Here is a 24,088-nt window from a genome sequence, read left to right as displayed (position 1 = left end):
AGCAAAATAACACAATTAACCAGTGACTTTGGGCTACACAATAGTAACTCGTCGGCCATGATTAAAGCAATGCAGTGAGCAGTCACCACCCACCTTGGCCTCATCTTTGTGTGCTAAAAAAGTAAAATGTCCCCTTTAAATGACCTCATCTTTGTCAGCCAATCAAAGCTCCTCTTGTGATGACTGACACCTATTGCCAGGTCAGACCCGGGTTTTGAATGAACGGGGTTGACCCGGGAGTCTCCTGGGTTCAAGGTGCAGTGTGTACGGGGTCTGATGAGCTGGGATGTTTTGTCACCCAGCAATATCCCGGGTTCATATACCCGGGATATTGCCGGGCGGCAATGTGACCGCAGTATTAGTCTCCTCATGTACAGTATGTGCCTGTATTAACACATCTATACTACTACTACTATGTAATCTGACATGATTTACTCTGGCAACCTTTAAAGCATGACTCAAAATGAAAACTGGGACACATAAGCTTCTGCTAAAAAGGCTGAAATAAAACACAGAAAATAACTTGAGCTTGTCATGGGAAGTTGCTGAGAGTGCTATGCAACAGCTTACTATGGTTGATAGCTAGTCCCTATGTTACCTGCAAAATGTAAAACGTTAAAGGTCGGTTGGCTCTCCAAATCATTTCTAAGTGTGTTTGACTTGGGTCAAAGCACCATCTGTATTCATTCTTTTTATTTTTAACTTCTGTGTGTAACCTGTAGCAGGTAGGATTATCATAGAGCATTTAAATTGACAAGTGTAACTTTGGGGTCTTGTAGAAAGTAGTGACCTGTCCACTCATGTGATGAAGCAATTGAGGGACATGATAGGCGTAAGGGAAATTGAGTCAAGCCGGAAGCCATAGACTGGTTGCAAGGTTCAATGTACCCTAGAAGCTTACAGGTTAAAAAGCATGGTGTTCTCTGAAACAGAGAAACAGTATGAACAAGGCTTTATTTGAGGGTAGAAGCCACCCTCCTTTTCTCTGTGCAGCCATTGTTAACTCTATTTGAGTGCCACAGCCCAGCCATGCCTACCCCACTCCTTCCCCTGAATGACACAGCCTGACCAACTGTTGGTTGTTCAAGTGTAGGCAAGTTAGTGGTTTGAGGGCCTATGCTAAACATGCATACTTGCTCAGAGCGGTCATGATAAATTCCTGTCAAACTAGCATGAGGTGTTTTGGTGTTGATGCATGTGCCTTTATATGAAGTAAAGATCTTTTTTTTTTAAACAATGTGTGTTGTTCCCTCTTCAGAAACTGTATCCTCTTAGTTATTGAGGACTTGTGGTACTCCAGTACAAGGCTTTTCATGATCAGTGCTTGTTAAGCAGAAACAAGGAAACTGCTGGGTTAAATATGCCAGGGTTGTCCACCACCCATCTCAGATTTCTACGATTTTTTTTTAGTCAAGAGAGGATGTCAAAACAACTATTTCTGCCAAATATCTTGACTGTCTGACAATTAGTTGATTATATATTGATTTTTCAATTTATTAAATAATTTACTAATCGCGGCTTCTTTATCCAGTTTATTTGAAGTATTACGAGTGTTTATTAAGGAATCAACACAAAATTTGGACCCCTAAGGTAACTCTTCATCCCGAATCCAAAAATCCAAACCAAATTACTTTATCTGCCTCATGTTTTGCGTTACGGCAAAACCGCACATTTTTCGAATATCATTAAAAATGCTAGATTCAATTGACATTAGGGATCCCATTTTTTGGGGGGTGTTTAAAAAAGGTATAAATTACTACCACAAAAAAATCAGCCGGGTACTCTTTTTCATAGTGGAGAAAAAAAATAATGAAGTTGATGCTCGATTACTGCTGTACAGCATACATAATTTACACATTGTTAAAAACCATACCAAAAAAGTGAACTAAACTGAGGCAATGGGAGAAAACTCCCATACAAGGATATGAAACAAACAGAAACTGATGGGAAGTGGATTCCCTTTAGAGAGACCAAAACTGAAACTTTCCAGAGAAAGAGAGAGGGAGACACAGAAAGAGTCAATCATGGTAGCTGCTCATTTGGTAGTCTTTTACATACAGACTGCCATATTACTTTTTACTCAAAAACCATTGGATTACATAGCTGGGACCACTTTACAGATGAAGAAAAATAACTTTTGATTCTGAGAACTGAAGTTTCAAATGCAGTAACCAATGATCCTGAAACCTCAGTCTGCTAACATCATGAAAAGCTTCTGCTGCTAAGATATGAAGAATTTCAGAAAACATGCTGTAATCCTTTTTTGTCTCACATTAAAGGAGCCAGAATAAGCTTAAAAGTTATGTCACTGAAGTGGACCAAAGAACAGGGTAACTGTCAGCTTGTTGCATATTTTAGGCAAGATGATTGTAACACTTGAAATTGTGTGAGTCTGTGCGTTATTAGCGATACCCATGACCATGTAGCTATAACTGTGCATGCCTTCATTACGGTAGCTATGAAACACTTAGCGATATTATTGTCAAAATTGTAATATGTGAATTTAGTGCTAGTGCACAATATAAGAACTGCAAAAACGTTTTTAATTTATGCTTCAATAAGGATGACTTCAACATTCAAGCAGAATGAAATTTTTTGCCACATCTCATGGTAAGAGTCCATATGATGGCATTGGAGGGACAGTTAAACATCCAGCCACACGCACCAGTCTGCAAGCAGTGGAAACCCATCACATCTTGACGCCTTTGGACCTGGGCAAATGAAAATGTACATGGCATATAGTTTTTTTTACGCGTCACAAAACGAAATACAAGACTACAAAACCAAGCTGCATAGCCGTCTAGAAACAGCAAACACTGGCAGGAACACGTTCTCATCACAGATTTCGGCCTATTAGTAATGATGAGCTGCACATATATATCGATTGTCATCAGACGACATAAAGACAGAAGGAACCAAAGTTAGTGTCACTATGACCACAGTCACAAAAAATGTGGACAAAAGTGATCTGCAACCTGGAACATACATAGCAGCAGTGTATGATAACATCTGGTACATTGGGTATATCATTCAATGTAATGAGGAGGAACAAGGGGCCTGATTCATTAAGGATCTGACTTGAGAAACTTCTTATTTCAGTCTCCTGGACAAAACCATGTTACAATGCAAGGGGTGCAAATTAGTATTCTGTTTTGCACATAAGTTAAATACTGACTTTTTTTTCATGTAGCACACATATATCAACTTTAAATTTCAGTTTACAAATAAGCTATCAAGTATGTGTGTACTACATGAAAAAACAGTCAGTATTTAACTTATGTGCAAAACAGAATACTAATTTGCACCCCTTGCATTGTAACATGGTTTTGTCCAGGAGACTGAAATAAGAAGTTTCTCAAGTTAGATCCTTAATGAATCGGGCCCAAGATGTGTTGATACACTTAATGAAACCAATCAACAAATGTGCTGTCCTGGCCTTCAAGAGATAAGTGTTTTGTTCCTTTTATTCACCTCCTCTGTGTAACGGAAGTGCCTACTATCCAAGGAAGTACTGGAAAGCAGTATACACTTTCTGCTGACACTTTAAGGAAAATTACAGACCGTTACAAGTTCCAAACAAGGGAAAAATAATGAGATTGTTGGCTCAACCTTAGTTAAGGGCTTAAGTTATGTTAAAGGTTTTAAATTTCATGATTTCTTGTGTTAATTATGTATGCGGTGCAACAGTAATCGAACATCAGCATCAACTTCATTATTTTTTTTCTCCACTATGAAAGAGTATGAATGTGGTAGTAATTTATACCTTTATTAAACACCCCCCAAAAATGGGATCCCTAATGTCAATTGAATCTAGCGTTTTTAATGATATTCGAAAAACGTGCGTTTTTGCCGTAACGCAAAACATGAGGCAGATAAAGTAATTTGGTTTGGATTTTTGGATTCGGGAGGAAGTTACCTTAGGGGTCCAAATTTTGTGTTGATTCCTTAATAAACACTCGTAATACTTCAAATAAACTGGATAAAGAAGCCGCGATTAGTAAATTATTTAATAAATTGAAAAATCAATATATAATCAACTAATTGTCAGACAGTCGAGATATTTGTCAGAAATAGTTGTTTTGACATCCTCTCAACTAAAAAATTTTCAAAAAAATCTGAGATGGGTGGTGGACAAATCATGTTTTTTTGGGTGATCTGATGTGGAATGACCCAGCTCTTTATAACATACTCATGAGCCTATGAGCAATACTTACAATATGTTGTATAAATGCCCTTCAGTTATTGATGGGGATAAGGTACATCCATTTTAAATATTTCATGCTTATGTACAATCCCTGGAGTTGTGTATTATTATCCTTTTATTATAAAAACAGCACCACCTTCCTAGGCTGCAGTGGGGTCCTGCTTCAGCCAGAATTTAAATGATGCCATACTGAAAAAGCAATCCTTGAATATCTATCTTTATAGTTCTCTTTCTCCTCTTTATTATGGCAGGTGGGTCAAAATGCAATGACAATATCTTATGAGAAAGTTACACAAGTAAATACATATTAAAGTAATTTTATTGTTTTAAAATAAGCATTGCCCAATCAATTGTATGTGTTTCCAAAGCACAAAGTGATTTATTTTAGCAGATGTAAATAGTCAACAATTCAATACATTATTATATTATGATAAAGTACAGTACAGCCAATACCAAAAGATAAATACATACCAATGCTATCGCATGCGCTCGCTGCGCACCCACGGGACCCGGTGGACAGTATATCTGTTAGAATACTGTGTCAGAGTTGACTGAGCCATGGGGAGTGCTGCGATGATTATATACAGTATAGTGTTACACAGTGAACAATAGAGATGACGTAGATTGTTTCTATAGGTCCAGACGTTGGGCGGGTCCAGGGTAAACAGGTCATAGGCTGATTCAATCTAAGGAATCCAAAGGTGGGGGTCGTCTCTCCAGGGGGTCTGCTCCTTTCATAGCCAGCATCATACAAAGGATTATTCCCTAATATCAATAACTAAAGTATGCAATGTGCGATCTCTTCGCCGACCGCACCGGACAGCTGCTGATGAATAGGGGATCAATATATCAGGCATGACAACTTTCCTATAACCTAAACCTTTAATAACACTAAAATGTACATATAATCTTATTATATAAACTAATAATAAACCAAATACTATCTGCTCATAAATTACAGTGTAACGGTACCAATATGAATACGAATTATATAGATAACTAAATGTTGTAATGCGAGTGTGTGCGTGCGTATTTTACCGTGCGATCGCACCACGCCACGTGTTGCGTAGCGTACGGATCGCAATTACATGGCAAAACAATATTAAACCAATATACTTTCGTTCATCCAATTATACTACTTCAACATACATTTTATGCAAACCAGGTATATGGCACGCATAATGGAAAACCACACTATAGAAGTTGTGGGTTTGTATAAGAGCCAACACTTCGGGGGAAAATAGGTCTTGTGAAGTGGTTTTATTTTTAATTTTATTTATGGACAATGGGTGGTGGGTCCACCAGAGGAGGATACCTGGACCACTATGAGGTAAAGCGTCTTGAATTCCTCAATTTTATTCCCTATTCAAAAAGTATGTTATCTGTTGTACCAGATTCACACAAAGTTAAAAGGGATCTATGGTACTGCATCTGAACAATGCTGAAAAGACATACTCTTTTGTCCACATCTGATGGTTCGGCTCCAAAATTGCTCAGTTTTGGGATAGTGTAATCTCATCAGCAATACTACGAAGTTCTCAATCTCTAAATGCCTATCCTTCTTGGCTTTCCTCTGGTGGGACTATATAAACAATCTGATCAACTTTGTTTTATGCAAATACTCAAGTTGCTCGATTGCAAAGCACTGCAAATGTCCAGACCCCCAAATCCCCATCCACCCCCCACCCCCTTTCCCGGCAGCAGCTGCTCAGTGAAATGTAGTACTTGGCAATCATGGAGAAAATCTGTACACTTTAAATAACAAATCTCACAAATTTATCCAAATTTCGTGCGATTGTTTCATCTAAAACAGTCCTTCTGCCCAATGAGGCCCCTCCCAAGACTTTTCAGATCCCTTTCTTTAGTCAAGTGTTTGGTTTTACAGTTAACAATACAAGTGCTTTTATTCCCCCATAATAAATCTGTGGATGCTGGGGGTCCTGGCTCTTGCATCAACTACCCTTTTCCTTGACCCCCCCCCCCCCCCCCCACACACACCCTTCCCCATACAACCCATTAAGTTCAGTAGTACCATTTTTGCCAATACCAGATATCAACAAGCACTTGATTCTGGGCTACTTCAATATTCAAATAATTCTTCTTACCTGGTTGTTGATTTCAATTTATACGATTATAATTGAAGTTTGATCTCTTTAATGTGTCACTCATCACAGGTATAAAATATGATGCAGAGAAAGAGGAAAGAAATCTTCAAGAGACAAAGCAGCGGGAGCTACACCGAATTGAAGAGGCCATGCAGAAAGCAGCTGAGAAAGGTAGATTGGTATTACTCTAAGACACATGTTTGCATGTCTAAGGGGCAGATTCAATTGTCCACAATGTTACCAAGAACAAGCTTCTTTATGGCGTGTGTACAGAAATTGGCATTACTTCAGTAAAAAAAATATCCTTGCGAGGTATCTCGCAAACTTTTTAGAAGCACATCATGCGGATATTTAGGGAATTGAATCTGCCTCTAAATGTCATCATACCATGATGATCTATTGGATCACAAAGAAATCTTTATCAAGTATTTTATTTTCTGTTGCTTATTGCTTGCAACTGGATGAAGAAGTTCTTGGAGACTGCTGCGACTTGCAGAGTTTTGTGTATAGTAACATAAAGTCTGGTGCGTATAGCTTTAATGCTTTATAATATACTTCATTTGAATTTCCATTCATTAGAAGTGTCATTTCATTTGTGATCAAATTATTTTTGTAATTAGAAAAATAGCTTTTGTCTCCCTTTTAAAGGGAAATATAATATTCAATATATTATTGTTAATTTAACTTTTTTCTTCTCTAAGTGTTTTAGAAAATAGGAAATTGTGAGTTAGTCCTGCACCAAAATCATATTTATTTTCTTATTCGCTAGTTAAAGTGAGAGCAACCTTATTCATTCCTGACAGGTAAAATGGGGGAGTTAGAACTAGTAGCAATGATTGAGCAGTATGATATTATAGGTATTGCGAAGACCTGGTGGGATGATACACATGACTGGGCAGTCAACTTGGAAGGCTATTCTCTCTTCAGGAGGGATAGGGTAAATAAAAGGGGAAGAGGAGTATGTCTTTATATTAAGCCAGAATTAAAACACAGTATTCAGGAAGTTATATACGAGAATATTGGTGATAATATAGAGGCATTGTAGGTGGAAATATCCAGCGGAGGAAAAAGTTCAGAGAAGTTGCTGATAAGGATATGCTATAAACCGCCAGATATTAGTACGATTGAGGAAGCCCAACTTCTACAGAAAATTGAAAAGGCTACACAACTAGGTCAAATTTTAATTATCCGGACATTGATTGGAGTACTGAGACCTGCGGTACAGCTAGGGGAAATAGGTTTCTGAGCACACTAAAAGACCATTACATGTCCCAATTAGTAGAGGAACCAACTAGGAACTGGACTATACTGGACCTAGTAATAACAAACAATGTAGACGTAATATCAAATATTCAAGTAAAGGAGCACTTGGGAAACAGTGATCATAATATGGTCTCATTTGAAATTTGTTTCCAGAAGCAACGGTATAAGGGATCAACTAGGACTTTATAGACTCCTTTAGCATATTAAAATTTGCCTTTCTAAAGTTTAAAGAGCATAGACTGGGACAACAAAGCCTTTGAAGGAAAAAATACTGAAGAAAAGTGTGCTGTCTTTAAAATGTTGTTGGAAACATACACGTATAAGTTCATTCCTATGGGAAATAAATGTAAAAGAATTACGTCTAAACCAATGTGGCTAAATAAAAAGGTAAGGGAAGAAATGCAAAGGAAGAAGCGTGCATTTAAATTGTTTAAGTCTGAAGGGTCAGAGGAGTCCTTCCGTAGGTACAAGGGATGTAATAAAACATGCAAAAAGGAAATTAGATTGGCTAAATTAGAAAATGAAAGGCACGTTGCAAAAGAAAGTAAGACAAACCCCAAAAAGTTTTTTAAGTATATAAATGTAAAAAGGATTAAAAAAGATAATATAGGACCCCTAAGAAGTGAGATGGGTGAATTGATAAATGATACTAAGGAAAAAGCAGAGGTATTAAACACTTTCTTTTCTTCAGTATTTACCAGAGAGGAACAAATGGCAGGAGTAATACATAAAAATGGAAATGAAACCATGCCATTTATTAATACTTGGTTGTCAGAGGAAGAAGTCCAAAGGCGACTGAAGAATATTAAGATAAATAAAGCTCCAGGTCCAGATGGCATACACCCAAGGGTCCTTATGGAGTTAAACTCAGAAATAGCTAGACCGCTCTTCTTAATTTTCAAAGCTTCAATCTCATCAGGCTCAGTACCAAGGGATTGGCGAATAGCAGATGTGGTGCCGTTGTTAAAAAAGGGGACGAGATCACAACCAGAGAATTATAGACCTGTAAGCCTGACATCAATAGTGGGGAAACTACTGGAAGGTATTTTAAGGGACAGTATTCGGGATTACTTGGTACGCAATAAAATTATTCGTGGGAATCAACATGGATTTGTGAGGGATAGGTCATGTCAAACTAATCTAATCAGTTTCTATGAGGAAGTTAGTGGGAACTTAGACCAGGGCAGGACAGTAGATGTGGTCTACTTAGATTTTGCAAAGGCCTTTGATATACAGTGCCACACAAGAGGTTGGTTTACAAAATAAGGGAACTGGGTCTAGGAATCAAAATTTGTACTTGGATCGAAAACTGGTTAGAGAATAGGGAACAGAGAGTTGTGATAAATGGAACATTTTCTAATTGGTCAAAAGTCTTAAGTGGAGTACCTCAAGGTTCCGTGCTGGGGCCACTACTTTTTAATATATTTATTAATGACCTTGATAATTGTTTAGAGAGTAAAGTTTCTATTTTTGCAGATGACACTAAACTCTGTGAGGTAATAAAATCAGAGCAAGATGTAGCTTCTCTACAGAGGGACTTAAATAAACTGGAGGATTGGGCGGCCAAATGGAATATGAGGTTTAACACAGATAAATGTAAGGTTATGCATTTAGGGATCAAAAACAAGAACGCAATCTATAAATTAAATGGAATTAATTTAGGAGACTCTATAATGGAAAAGGATTTGGGAGTGCTCGTAGACAGTAGACTTAGCAATAGTGCTCAATGTCAAGCAGCAGCTGCAAGGGCAAACAAAGTATTGGCATGCATAGAAAGGGGCATAGATGCAAGGGAAGACAGTGTAATTTTGCCACTTTATAAATCATTGATAAGACCTCATCTTGAATATGCAGTACAGTTCTGGGCACCACTCTATGAAAAAGATAATTTGGAACTAGAAAGGGTTCAGAGAAGGGTGACAAAATTGATAAAGGGTATGGAGTCATTAAGTTATGAGGAAAGGTTAGCCAGTTTAGGCATGTTTACTTTAGAAAAGAGGCCTCTAAGGGGAGATATGATTACTATGTACAAATACATTAGGGGTCAATACAGAGAGCTTTCATGGGAACTTTTTACCCCAAGGACCATACACAGGACACGTGGTCATCCCCTAAGGTTAGAGGAGAGGAAAGTTCACAACCAGCAAATGAAGGGGTTCTTTACAGTAAGGGCAGTCAAGATATGGAATTCATTGCCAGGGCAGGTTGTGATGGCAGACTCAATAGATATGTTTAAGAAAGGGTTAGACAAATTTTTAGCGTAAAGGTGTATCCAGGGATACGACCGTTAATTCAAATGAAGGATAGTAGTGGATATAGAGTAAAAATAGGACTGCAATATTGAGTCTGGGGGGATTTTCACAATTGAAACAGATTGGCGGTTGCTTACTCTTGATTAATTTCAAATATAAGTGCAGGATCGCAGGAGATCCAAAATAGGTTGAACTTGATGGACTGGTGTCTTTTTTTTCAACCTCATCAACTATGTTACTATGTTACTTGTGTAAATTTTAATAGTGTATAGACTTATTTAGAACCGTGCCACCCAGTGGCCATGTTAACATGAGAAGTTGCACAATGCTTACTGGGCTATATTAATTAATAAATGGGAAAGCACTACATATTGAAATGGACCCAAATAAAGCTGATTTAAGGAATAAAAAAGGTATATGTTTGATTGTTCCTTTGGTTTACTTTGTGACAAGGGCCAACAGTTTAGTTTTCCAAATACGTAATTTAAAGTTAAAATTATCTCCCAAATTAAAGTGGATAGCTTTTATTGGCTATGCTGTGTAATTTTCTTCCAGACTAGAAAGGATTTTATTCTCATTAGAACATTTGGGTTGTGGTCATGATGTAGTATTTGATAAAATGTCAACTGAATGCTACGACTTTGCAAGCAGCAATAGTAAAATACATATTGGAGACAATTGTGACCAAATAATTATACTACAGACAGGCACACGACATTTCGGAAGATGTGTACAAAAGATAAGAGATTTAAATACCATAACCACACCCGGAACTTAAACATGCAGAGCAAACAATATAGCCTAATTAAAAAATACCTCTGCTGCAAAGCGTATGTCTTGGTAACAACATATGTTATGCATTGAACATCCGCTCTCTACTGATTACTGTTTAAAAAAAAAATGACAATCATGCTCTAATCAAATGATTAGAGCATAGCGACCTCTAGTAACACTTTGGTAAATAAATACTCTTGGTAATAAAAATATAACAGACAACAATTCTTACCGCTTGTGCAGTAGTGGTGGATGGTGCACTGGAGTGTGAGCTGTATACCTTGTAAGAGAATTACCCACTTCCTATGGCACTAAAGAGGAAGATAATGAATTTTCAGCATGGTTTTTGTGATGATCTAGTCCAACCTTTTCCCATTTTGCTTAATACACTAAGACTTGTTTCTCAATTTTGTATTTAAATCTTACTTGACAGTATATAAGAAAGAGTTTGTGTTTTCAGATTTTGGGTCTACCCCTGTAAACAAGCCTTATGTGACCTTTTGCAGGTCAAACTATAAAAAAAACTTATGTTTGAAACATTACTTCAAAGTCTGTCCTATTGTCACTTTAGGCAAACCTTCATTAATTTATCAATTCATTTAAACTAAATGCAGATTTCCTTAGCTAATTTATGACTTTTTCATAAGATTATAGGGATATTGGAACTCTCTCTATTACATGTTGCAGTTTTCTGTGTTTTGAATATTCTTACATTGATCGAAATGAGCTTTCCAGAAGGCATACCATTTAAAGTACCTCTGATGCAGTCTAAAAAGATTTTTGTGAGGAGAAAAGTGATTTGCTCCTTCATGGTAAAGAAAAAATACCTATTAAATGCTCCTTCACCTTATCAATGTAATTTAAATAACCATGTCCTGCAAAACCATATCTCATTTTTGCCTATGGGTGCATAACTTGACCTCCTTCCATGTAATGGTGTAAAAAAATAAATGAAAAAAAAAATTAGGTGTGCGGTATCGTAAAACAGCATTTGTGCTTTGTGCCCACGGTTTTGCACTTAAGGGTCTTAATTGACTCTTAGGGGCATATTCAGTTGTTCGCGTTACTGACAAAAGTAACGCGGCTTGCGCACTATTAGCGTTATTACGGTAATAGTGGGCGTAATTACCGTTATTATGGTACCTTTAACGCCGGCTTTCTGCTCGCAGCAAGCTGAAATCCAGGTTAGAATTACCGTAATAACGGTAATGCTTTCAACTCCGCGTTACTTTTGCGAGTAACCCGGACAATTGAATATGTCCCTTAGTGTTAAAAACCTTAATGGAACTTAATACATGGCAATGGTTACACTTTTTAAAGGTCTATTTGGTTTCTCTTTGACTAAACATTTTTATTCGGTTTTACAGACATAAATGGAATAACAGGATACATTGATGTAGGCAAAAAATATGCAGTGTCCTGAATGTAGCCCACATAGGCAATATAGAAATGTGGGAATGAATGGAAAGAGAGGAGATAGAGGTAAGAAAGGGAAGAGAGGGGGTGAAGTCACTATTAACTATAGAGATTAATTGAGCAGATTGATGAAGTAAGGTGGGCAGAGAGTATGAGGAAGAGCCGATGGTCTTAGATACTCAGTCCAGGGACTCCAAACGCAGGTACATATGGTAAAGCTGGCAGATGCGATTAATAATAGAGGGTAGTGGAGGCGGCTCTGTGTTTTTCATAAAGAGCGCAATTTGGCATTTCACGGCACTAAGATTGTGTGTAATGAATTTTTAAGTGTGTGTAGGGACACCAGGAAGGGGACAGGGTAGTAAGGAGTGCGAGAGAGAAGCAGAGGGAATTGAGTGATATTGGAAATTAAGCAGTGAATAGAGGGAACAAAATTACACCAATGGGCCGGTCCGATGGACGTCAACGCCTGACAGTGTCATGCAGGTGGCAGAGTTGGAGATATTGGAAGAAACAGGATGACTGAATGGTGTGTTGTGTCTGGATATCAGCAAACGAGGACAACAATTGAAAGGGGGCTAAATCAGTAAGACATTTAATGTCTTGATGCGTCCAGAGTGGAAACTGAGTGGGGTGTAAGCCAGGGGGAAAGGGAGTATTGTTCCACAGAGGAGTCATACGTCGGGCATTGGGTGCTAAGTCATAAGACGTCAGGGTGGGATCAACTCGTGAGCAAGAATGTTAGGGGGAGCTGTGAGGAGGGGGGCCTGTGTTGAGATTTTAGCCATATGAGCGAGGCAGGGAAGTGGGTGTTTGAGAGAGCAACTTCGATGTCAACCCAGACCTTGCAGCCCGGAGGCGAGTGATGGAGAGTACAGTGTGTGAGGTGAGTGGCCCGATAATATTTAAAAAACTGGGTGATTCTGAGCACTCCCTCCTGAATGGGTTTGTGGAGGATGTTCATACAGGTGTTTTCTGGCTGACCAAACAAACTTAGTGGACAGCTGTTGAAGGAGTTTAATGGAACTTTAAAGGGGCGAGAACATTCATCTTTGACAGGAATTTTATCCGTCCAGGAAATCATAAGATTATCCCATTTAAGAAGGTCAGCTTTAGTTGCAGCCGAGAGAGGAGATTAGTTAGCAGCATACAGTTGGTCATAGGAGTGAGTGAGATAGACCCCTAAATTTGTGGGGCAGCCATCTGTAGCCAAAGCTACACTTTTAGCATTGCAGCAGTGCAGGAGGGATGTCGAGGTCTAGAATTTCTGATTTGGAGGAGTTGATCTTTGTATTGGGAAAGAAGGTAAGGCCGTTGATTGGGTTGATAAAGGACAGGAGAATATCACCCGTGTACCAAAAAAAGTTTGTTCCAAGGGGCCGAAGTGTATTTCTGAGACATCAGGGTCGAGTCTTATTTTGTGAGCGAGTGGTTTGTTCATGAGCGCGAAGATGAGGATAAAGCCGACAATCCTGGCGAGTGCCATATTCTAATCTCAAAGGAAGGGGATTGAAAACCATTGGCCAGAACGGATGGAGTGGTATTAAAATTTAGGGATGCTACACCTCGCAGAAAATTGCCTCCCTATGGCTGCAAGATTTTGCCACATTTATGGCCAGCCCACTCTTTCGTACACTTTCTCCACATCCAAAAGCCAAGAGCAGAGTGGGTTTGCAGTGCAAATTGGAAATGTAGGTCAAGTCAATGGTGTGCCTAGTGTTATCCAAGGCCTGGTTGCAAGGGATAAAACCCACCAGTTCCGGATGTACCAGTGAGGTAATAACACTATTTAGGGGATTGATTGGCAAGGAGTTTCACAAACAATTTGAGGTCCACATTTAATAAAGAGAAGGGCCTATAATTACCAAAGTACTGGGAGTCCTGGCTGGGCTTAATGATCATCACAATGTCTGCGGGTGCTGGCTGAATCGAATTTGGAGCCTAAGAGTATGGAATTATAGAGCTCTAGAAGCATGGGCATGAGGGAATTCGCAAATGTTTTTTGTAATAAATAATGGTGAAGCCGTTGGATCTGGGGGCCAAAGCATTTCTCAATTATTTAAATAGTGTGACCAATTTCTTCTGACCTGGTTTGTTCAGAAAGCAAGATTGTGTCAAGGTACCTTTGGGAAGGTGGATGTAAGACAAAACTTCTGAGATCTCACATTGTAAAACTTAAAAAGTAGCGATACGGGGCGCAAGATTATAAAGAGTGCAGTAGAAATCTTTAAAGGTGTCGGCTATACATTTAGAATTGTGTATATAAGGTTTCCAGAGGGGGTCTTAATGGATGAAATAGGATTGCGAGTGTGTTTGTCCTTCAGTTTCTAGGCGAAGAGCCTATCTGCCTGGTCTCCCCTTTCATAGAATTTTTGATGAAGCCACTGGAGGATTTTGGCTGCCTTTTTAGAGAGGAGTTAGTATAATTGACTGCAAAGGGAAATTAGTTTGAGACGGGATTTGTGTTTTGGGAGCCGCTGATGCAAGGCCTTGAGAGATGTGAGCTGTGTCTCAGCAATGCATGTGAGTTCGGCTTTGCATCTGGCAGCTGACAAGCCAATGAATGTACCATGTATGGTGGCCCTATGGGCCTCCCAGAGGAGAGTGGGGGGATGTCAGAGGTGCAGTTTAGCAAAACAAATGCCTTGTTTGAATCTGAGATAGAGGACACCCTGTCAGGTTTCAATAGGAGGGTGTTGTCTAGGCACCATTTTGGAGGTGAGGGTCGGGGGAGAACAATCTCAAGAAATACCACAGCATGATCCGACCATGTAACCAGGGAAATGTTGGCATCAATGAGGTTTTGTGTGGTGAGGCAGTCAACGAAGATTAGATCAATAAGAGTGTGCAAGTTATGGGTAGCGAAGAAGTGGGCAAACTGCCTACTTGTAAGATGGGAGTATAGCCAAGCGTCATGAAGTTCGACAGATTTGAGCAGCGCAGCAAGTTGTCTACATTTGAAGTGGGAGGAGGCAGAGGAGGAGGACACGGAGGAGCGGTCCCAGTGTGGTGCGACACAGGAGTACAATAGGACCAGCGCCAGGGATGTCGCAGGTGATGGGTCACCTATCACCTGTAGGGCGCAGCCTCTCAGTGAGCCGTTTGGACTGTTTCATCCATGTAGGGGACACTGGAAACACTGGGATGTAAAGGCTGCTCTGGAGCTTCGGCACTTGAAATTTGAGTCCAAAAGTCTAATCTCTTTACCCCTCTTTACACCCTGTTAGGACCCGGGCAACCAGATTTTTGAAAACTTATTTTATTATTTTTCTATTTTTCTTTCATTTCAATTGCTTGGTAATCTGTGACATGCCTGCAGCAGACTGAGGATTTAGAGGGCAAAGTACATACTCTTGCGGCCCGCATGTTTCCACAGAAAGATATGTCTTTAGGTGTGATCCATTTACTGTCGCTTCTGGTGATCAGAATCCAGCTCCATTGGGCACTTGACATCCATTTTGGGATTGGGCACTGCAGCTGTCCTCTGTCCCTCATTTGGGAGGGAAATTATGTCCTGGGCTAAGCTTGGAGGTGGGACAGCAGGAACAGTTTTTACCTGCTTAAAGTGCTATACCATATTGCCTTGTGGCCAATCTGAGGAGATGCACTATTAATGGCATGTGAGACAGAGGACCAGTGTCTGGTCCCTGGCCACAGAAGGAAAGAGTTCCTTTCTACCAGTTAATGCCTCAGACCTAAGGTACCTAGGTTTCACTCCTTTTATTTCTCAGGGAAAGCGAGGAGTCATACCTCCAGAGGACAAACCTCCGCTTCACATGAAAGTCCATATTGATGAAAACAGGCTTGTGCAGGTGTGTCCAGCTCCCAAGCACCAGCGTTCCTGAGACCAAATAAAGCGTTCTGCTGTATGGAAAGATATTCTGCTGTTCTGGGACAACTACCCTGAACAGTAGAAAGATTTGAGTTTGTACTCATCTTTTCTTGGTCCAAAAGCCAGATGGATTAATTCGACCTACATTGAATTTGAAATTCCCAAACATACTGATTTAAGATGAGTTCTTGAGGCTTGTAATTAATAGCACCTAACCGGATGAGTTCATAGTGTCCGTGAATATCAAGGATGTGTACTTGCTTGTTGCTGGGAGGGGCACCAGTACCTTATCTTTTGCCGTTTACTTCTACTTTTTGGTCTGGTAATGGCACTGTATGTGTTTTACAAAGATCATGGCTGTGATGGCTGCTGTTTTGAGTTCCAGAGGGGTGACTGTCATTCCTTATTTGGACAATCCTCTGATCATTGTGGGCTTCCTGACCTTGCTGCAGGCTCATTTTATGGAGAAAATCAACTACAAAAAATTCAACCTGGCATATTCCTAGTAGATGGTCTTCCTGGGGCTGCTGTTCGGCACCTGTCAGCAGATAGGGTTATTGCCAGAGGACAGGATGCTCTTCCTACAGGGACTGGCATCTGTTAATTTTTGCATAAAGGTTTTGGGAAATATCGTCTCAAACTTCAAACTGTGCAACTTGACCAGTTCCACTTGAGAGTTCCGGATTGAACGAATTTCGAAATGGAACAAGTCTCTCCATCCTCTGACCAGCCATTTAATCAGAATGTCTCCACAGGTACGTCAGTTACTCCTCTGGTAGCTGAGGAGAGACCACCATAAAAGGGGTCGCCCCTTTGCCATTTGGGATTGGACACAGATGACAATGAATGCCAGCCTTTAGGGCTGGGGGGCTGTCACTCTTCAGTGCTGCCACCAGGGTCTTTGGACCCCTATAAATGTGCTAGAATTCAGAGCTGTTAGAAGTCAGAGGCTGCCAGTTCTTGCATGGAAAGAATCCAGTCAGGCAAAGTCTTGGCAGTGGCATATATTAATCATCAAATGGACACCAAAAGCACCCTGGCCACAAAGGAAACCTACAGGATCATGCAAAGGTCAGTGTAGAATGCTCCAGCCATTGAGGCGATAGTCATTCCTAGGGATGAAGACTGGTAAGCAGATTTCCTCCGCAGGCCCTTCACCCCAGGGATTGGTCTGTTCTCCCGGATGTCTTTCAGCAAACTGGGGACAGATGGGGTCAGAAAGATATTATCATAGTGCATTTACTCTTGTAATTGTCAATATGTAGCACTTACCCTCATGTATCAAACTCCCATTGTCCCATATATTGTAAGCTTGCGGGCAGGGCCTTCATACCTCTCTGTCTGTATGTATTGCCCAGTATTGTTTTAATACTGCGTTTGATTCCAATTGTAAAACGCTAAGGATTTTGATGGCACTATATAAATGTTGATTATAATAGTAGCATTTTGAACAACAAAGTAAAGCACTTCTGCTCCAAGACAAAGGATCCGAAGGTCTGTTGGTGGATGTACCCTGAAACATTTTTGTCTGATTTACCTGTTCCTTCCAGTAGCAATGCTCCAGGTGGTGGCACCGGACTGGCCGTGAAGGTAGTGATACTTGGACATTCTTAGGATGGCAGATGTACTGTTGTGGTGTCTGCCTGCATGACATGACTAGTTAAGTCAAGGGCCTTTTCATTATCAAAGTTTAGTTGAGCTGGCATTATTAGCATGGCTGTTGAAACCATGATCCTTACAACTAAGGTCTTCCTGTTTCAGCCAGGAATCATCACAGAGTGTCAAACACTTGCATCTAGGAATCGTGATTTCCTACCTCTTCAATTCAGTTGCTGTTTTTGCAGGAGGACTTGTTTTGGAAGCTTGACTATTCAGGTATCAACCCTGTGTTATCTTTTTGAAAAATTTGGCACCTTTTCTAGATGTGCAGACTTTATTAGGGCATGTTTAGCCTGCACCCTTTTCTCCTATCAAGTAGCTCTTGGAATCTCAATCTGGTGCTGGCAGCCTTATAAGAACCTCCCTTCGAACTCTTTGTTTCGATGGAGTTAGAGTTCCTTACCTGGAAGACCTTTTTTTTTTGTTATCTCCACAGTTAGGAGAGTTTCTTAGCTGGTGACTCTGTCCTTTAGATCTTCATATCTTATATTTCATGAAGACAGGGCTGTTCTTTGGACTAAACATGTAAACTCATGTGATTTCAAAGTTTCACCCTAATTAGGACATTTTGAGGCCTTAGATTGTGATAGGTCTTCATAAGAAGAGGGCTTTCTACTCTCTCTTGCTTTTGTCAGGGCCATGGGGACCTATGTCAATAAGACCCGTGAATTGCGCAGGAAGGATAACCTTTTGGTCCTCTATGATGCTCACAAGAGAGCATACCATAGTTTGGTGGATTACTGCAGTAATTTGTCAGGGTAGGAAACACTATTAAGAAAAATTGAGGGCATATTTTCTCTCGTTCAGTTCTAACTGGGTCTGTCCTTGGTGCTTTGATAAAAAAAATAGTAAAGGTCTGGCAGTGAGTAGGTCCTCTCTGGGGGCATGTCTATCAGTGGGAGCGTGCATGCGGTAGTAATAGATACCACAGCACAACTGCAGGGCCCAATCCCATAGTGGATTTGGAAATGCAAGTCCAGTGCCCAATGGTGCTGAAGTCAAGGAGATCCCAGTCCCTATCTGTGACATTGAACAAGTCATCCCCTCCTGTACCTCCTCAGACTGCTGCAGTAATCCCAGAGTTGTTGTGGAGGTGGGGATGCCACCGTTGTGAAAAAAAAAAAAAGTAATCAAATAGATTTCCAAAAAGCCGGCTGCCCAGATCCTAGTAGGGGGTATAGAGGGGAAGGAGATTGGACTTTTAGACTCAAATTTCAAGTGCCGAAAGCTCCAGTGCAGCCTTTATACCCCAGTGTTTCCAGTGTCCTCTACATGGATGAAAAATAAATGTTAGACATTGGTGAAAATAAAAGCCCATTGTAAAAATGTTAATTTAGCTCTTTGGGGGAAGCTCTGGCAATCGATCCTGTGCTAAACATGCTATCTTTACGTGTAATTAGGACAACCTTGTATCTATCCTGGAATATTTATTTATCTCTGTCTAAAATAAATAGTGTGTGTACATATATATTGATGTGCCAACTCTTATGGCTATTAGGCTTGTGTTAGCTTTGACGGACTGTTTTTAATCCTTCAGTCAGTTGATGCAAATTTGAATAACATCCTTATCCAAAGATTTACATTTGGTGACATAGACATAATTTCCTTTATTATATCACCTCATGGATTTCCCTGCTTATTTTTCATGTTAATTTTGGCAAGCTTTTCCCTTCTCTCAAAGACACTGAGTAATCCTGTTTGTCTGTGCCAGAGATCCCAAGGCCGTGTTAAGGCTGCATGCACAGTGGCTACATCCCATATAGTTAATCTGTTGACGCCAAATCTTTAGAGAAACAGACCATTGACTCCAAAATGTCATTTTCACCATGTAGACACACTGAACCTGTTGACATTTTGGTGTTAACAGTCTGGCTGTCGTCGGGTTCAGCATCGGCAGATCATACCCATCTATTGCTGAGGAATGTAGTGTCTTTCAGTATTCCTGGATACTAAAGCGACCAGGACACCTATATGTCCAGTGTGGACAGTTTGGAAAACAAACCAGTAAGTACACTGTGGTATCACTGGTGCTATTTCATTCTTGATGTAAAAAGATGGCACAGATTCAGATAATTTTTTTCCTTTATTCAAGACAGTGAATCCAATTTAAAGAGCAAGTGAAGACAGTTTGTCATTAATATAAGGCTGTATAATGTTAAACCAAATCTAGATTACATAAATCGAGTTTTTGTACATAACTAAATCCATCATGCTCTCTCACTCCTTTCATCATTCTGCAATAGTGTGAGCATGTAATAATTTTTAACATGATTGCAGTGGAATGTCATAATAACATTAAACAATATATTTACCTCCATGGTTTTAGAAATTAAACTTTCAATTTTGGGTGAAAGATGCATGCTCATTGCTGTTAATTAATACAGACCAATATAAAAAGGTCAGGGGCGCACACAGGATTTTTTTTTTCTTTGGGGGGGCAGCAGCTCCGTTTCGGCAGCACTGTACCATACAGTGTCCGCGGCGGTGCTGTATACAATAAAGCACCGCCGCGGACGCTTCTTTGACAGCGCCGCGGCTGCTACATAGTACAGTGCCGCTATGTGAGACATGTTCCTGTTAGAGATGGGCCGGTCCGGTTCCCCGAGAACAGAACCCACCCGAACTTTGGGTATCCGAGTACCGAGCTGAGTAGCTCGGTACTCTCCCGCCCGCTCCGAATCCAAATCAAGGCCGAACGTCATCGCGACGTCGTCGGATCTCGTGGCTCGGTTCTCGCAATACTTCAAGATTATAAATACATGCCTCCACAGCAATCCATCGCCATTTGACAGAGGGAGAGAGCAGGGTGTAGTCACAGGCTGATTAGAGCAGGGACAGAGAATACAATATTCTTATTCCAATTGCTGTAACAAAAATCGCTAGAGAAGAGAGAAGGATAGAGGTTTATTTTATTTTTGTAATATTTGGCACTCCCCAGTGCTTTTGTGGTGTCCCCCATAATTGTGCATAAATATTTCTGACTGTCAAAAGTCATATTTGTCAGCAGTATCTTACCAAATAATTTTTACCACTACAAGTGCTTTGCGCTCAGAATGGATTCAAAACAGTCCACATATGATCAGAATGAGCAACCAGGTTCTGTCACCAGGCCTGATGTTAGTGTTCCCAGTACGTCATCTGGGCAAGGCGATGTCAAACTACACAGTGTTTCGATATCAGTCCAAAAAACAAAACAAGCGAAAAAGAAGTGTTACTGAGCAAAAGTTAAGTGCCGATTAAAAAAAAAAAAAAATTGCCAACATGCCATTCTACACACGCAGTAGCAAAGAGAGAATGAGGCCTTCACCTTTGGATATTAGTGGCAGATCCCAAAAAGTTACCGAGCCTACAATTGGTGCACAACTACTGTCAAAGCCGAGCTGCAAGATAATAGTAAGGCAGTAGAGGATAATGTTTGCTCTTATTCAGAAATGACACCAATCCCTGTGGAGAGTCCATCCAACAGTGGGATGTCTAATCGTGAGCATTCTGTTAGTGTACCCATAAAGAAGGGCCCTTTCAGCAGTTCTGCTGATGTGTACCTGAACAGCCCGAGTGTAGCCGGTGATACACAAATTGAGGATGCCACTTTGGAAATAGAAGAGGATGAGGGGGAGATTTATGGAGGTGACGAGGGCGCTAATGAGGATGTTGATGATTATGATGCAGACAGATACCAAATTGCCTTTCTCCATTTCTATTTATATTCTAGATTATATAACGGCTGAATAGTTTTCTATTTTACTCCTAGTGGAGAGGGGATCTGATGCAGACAAATACCAAACTGCCTTTGTCCATTTCTTTGTATATTCGAATTTCTAGTTCTACAGTCTACGCAGGCTGCTTTTTTTAAATTCAACTACAAGTGGAGGGCGGGAGGGGGGGGCATAGATAGCCACCAAAGTACCGTGGTCCATTTAATTTTACTTTCTAGCTCCACAGTCTGTGCAGGCTGCTTTTTTAATATTCAACTACAAGTGGAGGGCGGGAGGGGGGGCATAGATAGCCACCAAAGTACCGTGGTCCATTTAATTTTACTTTCTAGCTCCACAGTCTGTGCAGGCTGCTTTTTTAATATTCAACTACAAGTGTAGGGTGTAATATACACCCAAAGACGATGGCTACATTGCCAATAATCAAAGATGGAGGAGGTAGACAACCAGGTTTGACTGTATAATTTGCAGACAAGTGTTCGCATTAAGGACGGCCTACCAGGGATTAAACTGTTTTTTTCATAATTTATTAGCTTTAGAATTGCCTCACTTCTCTAAGAAACTGTTGGAGCACTAAATTAGGTTATTTTAGACCAAAAAAATTGTATTTTTTTTTCAAAAATAACAAAACCAAAACCAAAACACGCAAGGGCGGTTTTGCAAAACCAAAACACGAAGGTAATCCAGATCCAAAAACAAAACCAAAACACGGGGGTCAGTGACCATCTCTAGTTCCTGTATAGCTCGAACTCACTAATGGTGTGATTAAAGCTGCTTGGTAGAAGGGGGCATGGTCGTTCTAATTTAATACCTACTGGAGAGCTTTGATACAAGGTCCTGGAGATCATTATCACTTTTTCTTTTTGGACATTGGTGATTTATGAAAAAATATAAGGAGAAATAAGAACTTTCTAATCCTTTTCTCTGCACATACATTATATGTCTATTTTAACTGATTGATATATGATACTTAATGGGTTAACAGCGCACTGGTTAATTTGTACCTATTTGGTCATGTTTTTAATTTCTGATACATAAATTTTATTGCATTTATCAGTAATTATTTTTATTCATTGGCTTACTGTGCGCAGTGGGATTTGCATTGTTTTGGTTCTATTTGTATTGGAGAGTTTCTGGAATTTGTTCCCCACATTGGCAGCATTACACATTATATACTATTCAGAGCAGCACTGTTCTCTCTAAACTTTACATGTTTGATTTAAGCGGGGGGGCATGTGTGAGTCAAGTTGCTGGGCAGAGAGGCATGTGTGTGTAATGCATGTGGGCACAGAGGGGCATGTGTGTGTGTGTGTGTAAAGCATGTGGGCAGAGAGGGGCGTGTGTGTGTGTGTAAAGCATGCGGGCAGAGAGGGGCGTGTGTGTGTGTGTGTAAAGCATGCGGGCAGAGAGGGGCGTGTGTGTGTGTAAAGCATGCGGGCAGAGAGGGGCGTGTGTGTGTGTAAAGCATGCGGGCAGAGAGGGGCGTGTGTGTGTGTAAAGCATGCGGGCAGAGAGGGGCGTGTGTGTGTGTAAAGCATGAGGGCAGAGAGGGGCGTGTGTGTGTGTAAAGCATGCGGGCAGAGAGGGGCGTGTGTGTGTGTAAAGCATGCGGGCAGAGAGGGGCGTGTGTGTGTGTGTAAAGCATGCGGGCAGAGAGGGGCGTGTGTGTGTGTGTAAAGCATGCGGGCAGAGAGGGGCGTGTGTGTGTGTGTAAAGCATGCGGGCAGAGAGGGGCGTGTGTGTGTGTGTAAAGCATGCGGGCAGAGAGGGGCGTGTGTGTGTGTGTAAAGCATGCGGGCAGAGAGGGGCGTGTGTGTGTGTGTAAAGCATGCGGGCAGAGAGGGGCGTGTGTGTGTGTGTAAAGCATGCGGGCAGAGAGGGGCGTGTGTGTGTGTAAAGCATGCGGGCAGAGAGGGGCGTGTGTGTGTGTAAAGCATGCGGGCAGAGAGGGGCGTGTGTGTGTGTAAAGCATGCGGGCAGAGAGGGGCGTGTGTGTGTAAAGCATGCGGGCAGAGGGGCGTGTGTGTGTGTAAAGCATGTGGGCAGAGAGGGGCGTGTGTGTGTGTGTGTGTAAAGCATGTGGGGGAGGAGGCGGCCCCATTTCAAGCATTATGATGGTATCGACGTAGACACTTAGGGGGACTCCAACCCCCGCACTTCCTTCACACCATAATGCTGTGATGTTGGGGAAGAATCCTGGAGTGGTTAAAACCCTACCAGTGAGAAGCAGTGGATTGATATTGAGGGATTGAACCTACCTTCTTTGCTCCGGTACACCACGCGGCTAAGCAAATTACCCCACTCTAGACACCCCATCATTGGCCCTACCATCTTAAAATGGCCCAGACTTTGGACTTTTTCCCATCTCTCCTCTATTATCTTGCCAATTACACCCATATTTGAAAACCCACTTTTCCCTCTGTGCTCACAAATTGGCCCTTTCATGATATGGGTTGATGCTGGATCACACGTGTCGGCCAGCTGATAAAATCCACAGGTGTGTTTTCCTTTGCTGAGATTCAGGGTAAATGGGAGCTACCGGGCTCGGAAATATGGAGAAGCCTCCAAATTAAGCACTTCTTGACCTCAGGGCTCCCTTGCAGTGATACAGCTAGAGTCCCCACAGTATTTGAATCAATGTGTTTGGCTGTCAGTTGTCCTCTCCACCTGCTTTCCAACATTTACAAACTACTTATAGAGAATATTTTTAGCTCCCCGCCCAAGTTTTCTTGGAAACAACAGCTGGGAGATACGGTTCATGAGGCAGACTGGCCAGCCTTTTTTGAAACCACTCATGCTTGTTCTGCCAGTGTCTCTGTGGTCAAAACCCACTAAGTGCTATCAAGATGGTATCTGTGCATACTTTTGCA

General features: G+C 40.9%; 1 protein-coding gene across 2 annotated transcripts in view; it reads left to right on the top strand.

The window, feature by feature from the left end:
• VPS13C (vacuolar protein sorting 13 homolog C) overlaps positions 1-24,088 on the top strand; it is a 218,151-nt gene that overhangs the window by 20,657 nt on the left and 173,406 nt on the right. For both annotated transcript variants that reach the window (XM_075208356.1, XM_075208355.1), the window contains exon 5: positions 6,379-6,480. In XM_075208356.1, the coding sequence (XP_075064457.1) occupies positions 6,379-6,480 (102 nt within the window). The remainder of the gene's footprint in view (positions 1-6,378; positions 6,481-24,088) is intronic.

This window comes from Mixophyes fleayi, chromosome 4 (genome assembly GCF_038048845.1).
Source record: "Mixophyes fleayi isolate aMixFle1 chromosome 4, aMixFle1.hap1, whole genome shotgun sequence".
Classification (NCBI taxonomy): domain Eukaryota; kingdom Metazoa; phylum Chordata; class Amphibia; order Anura; family Limnodynastidae; genus Mixophyes; species Mixophyes fleayi.
Note: the sequence above shows the minus strand (reverse complement) of the source record. Positions and strands in the feature narration are given on the sequence as shown.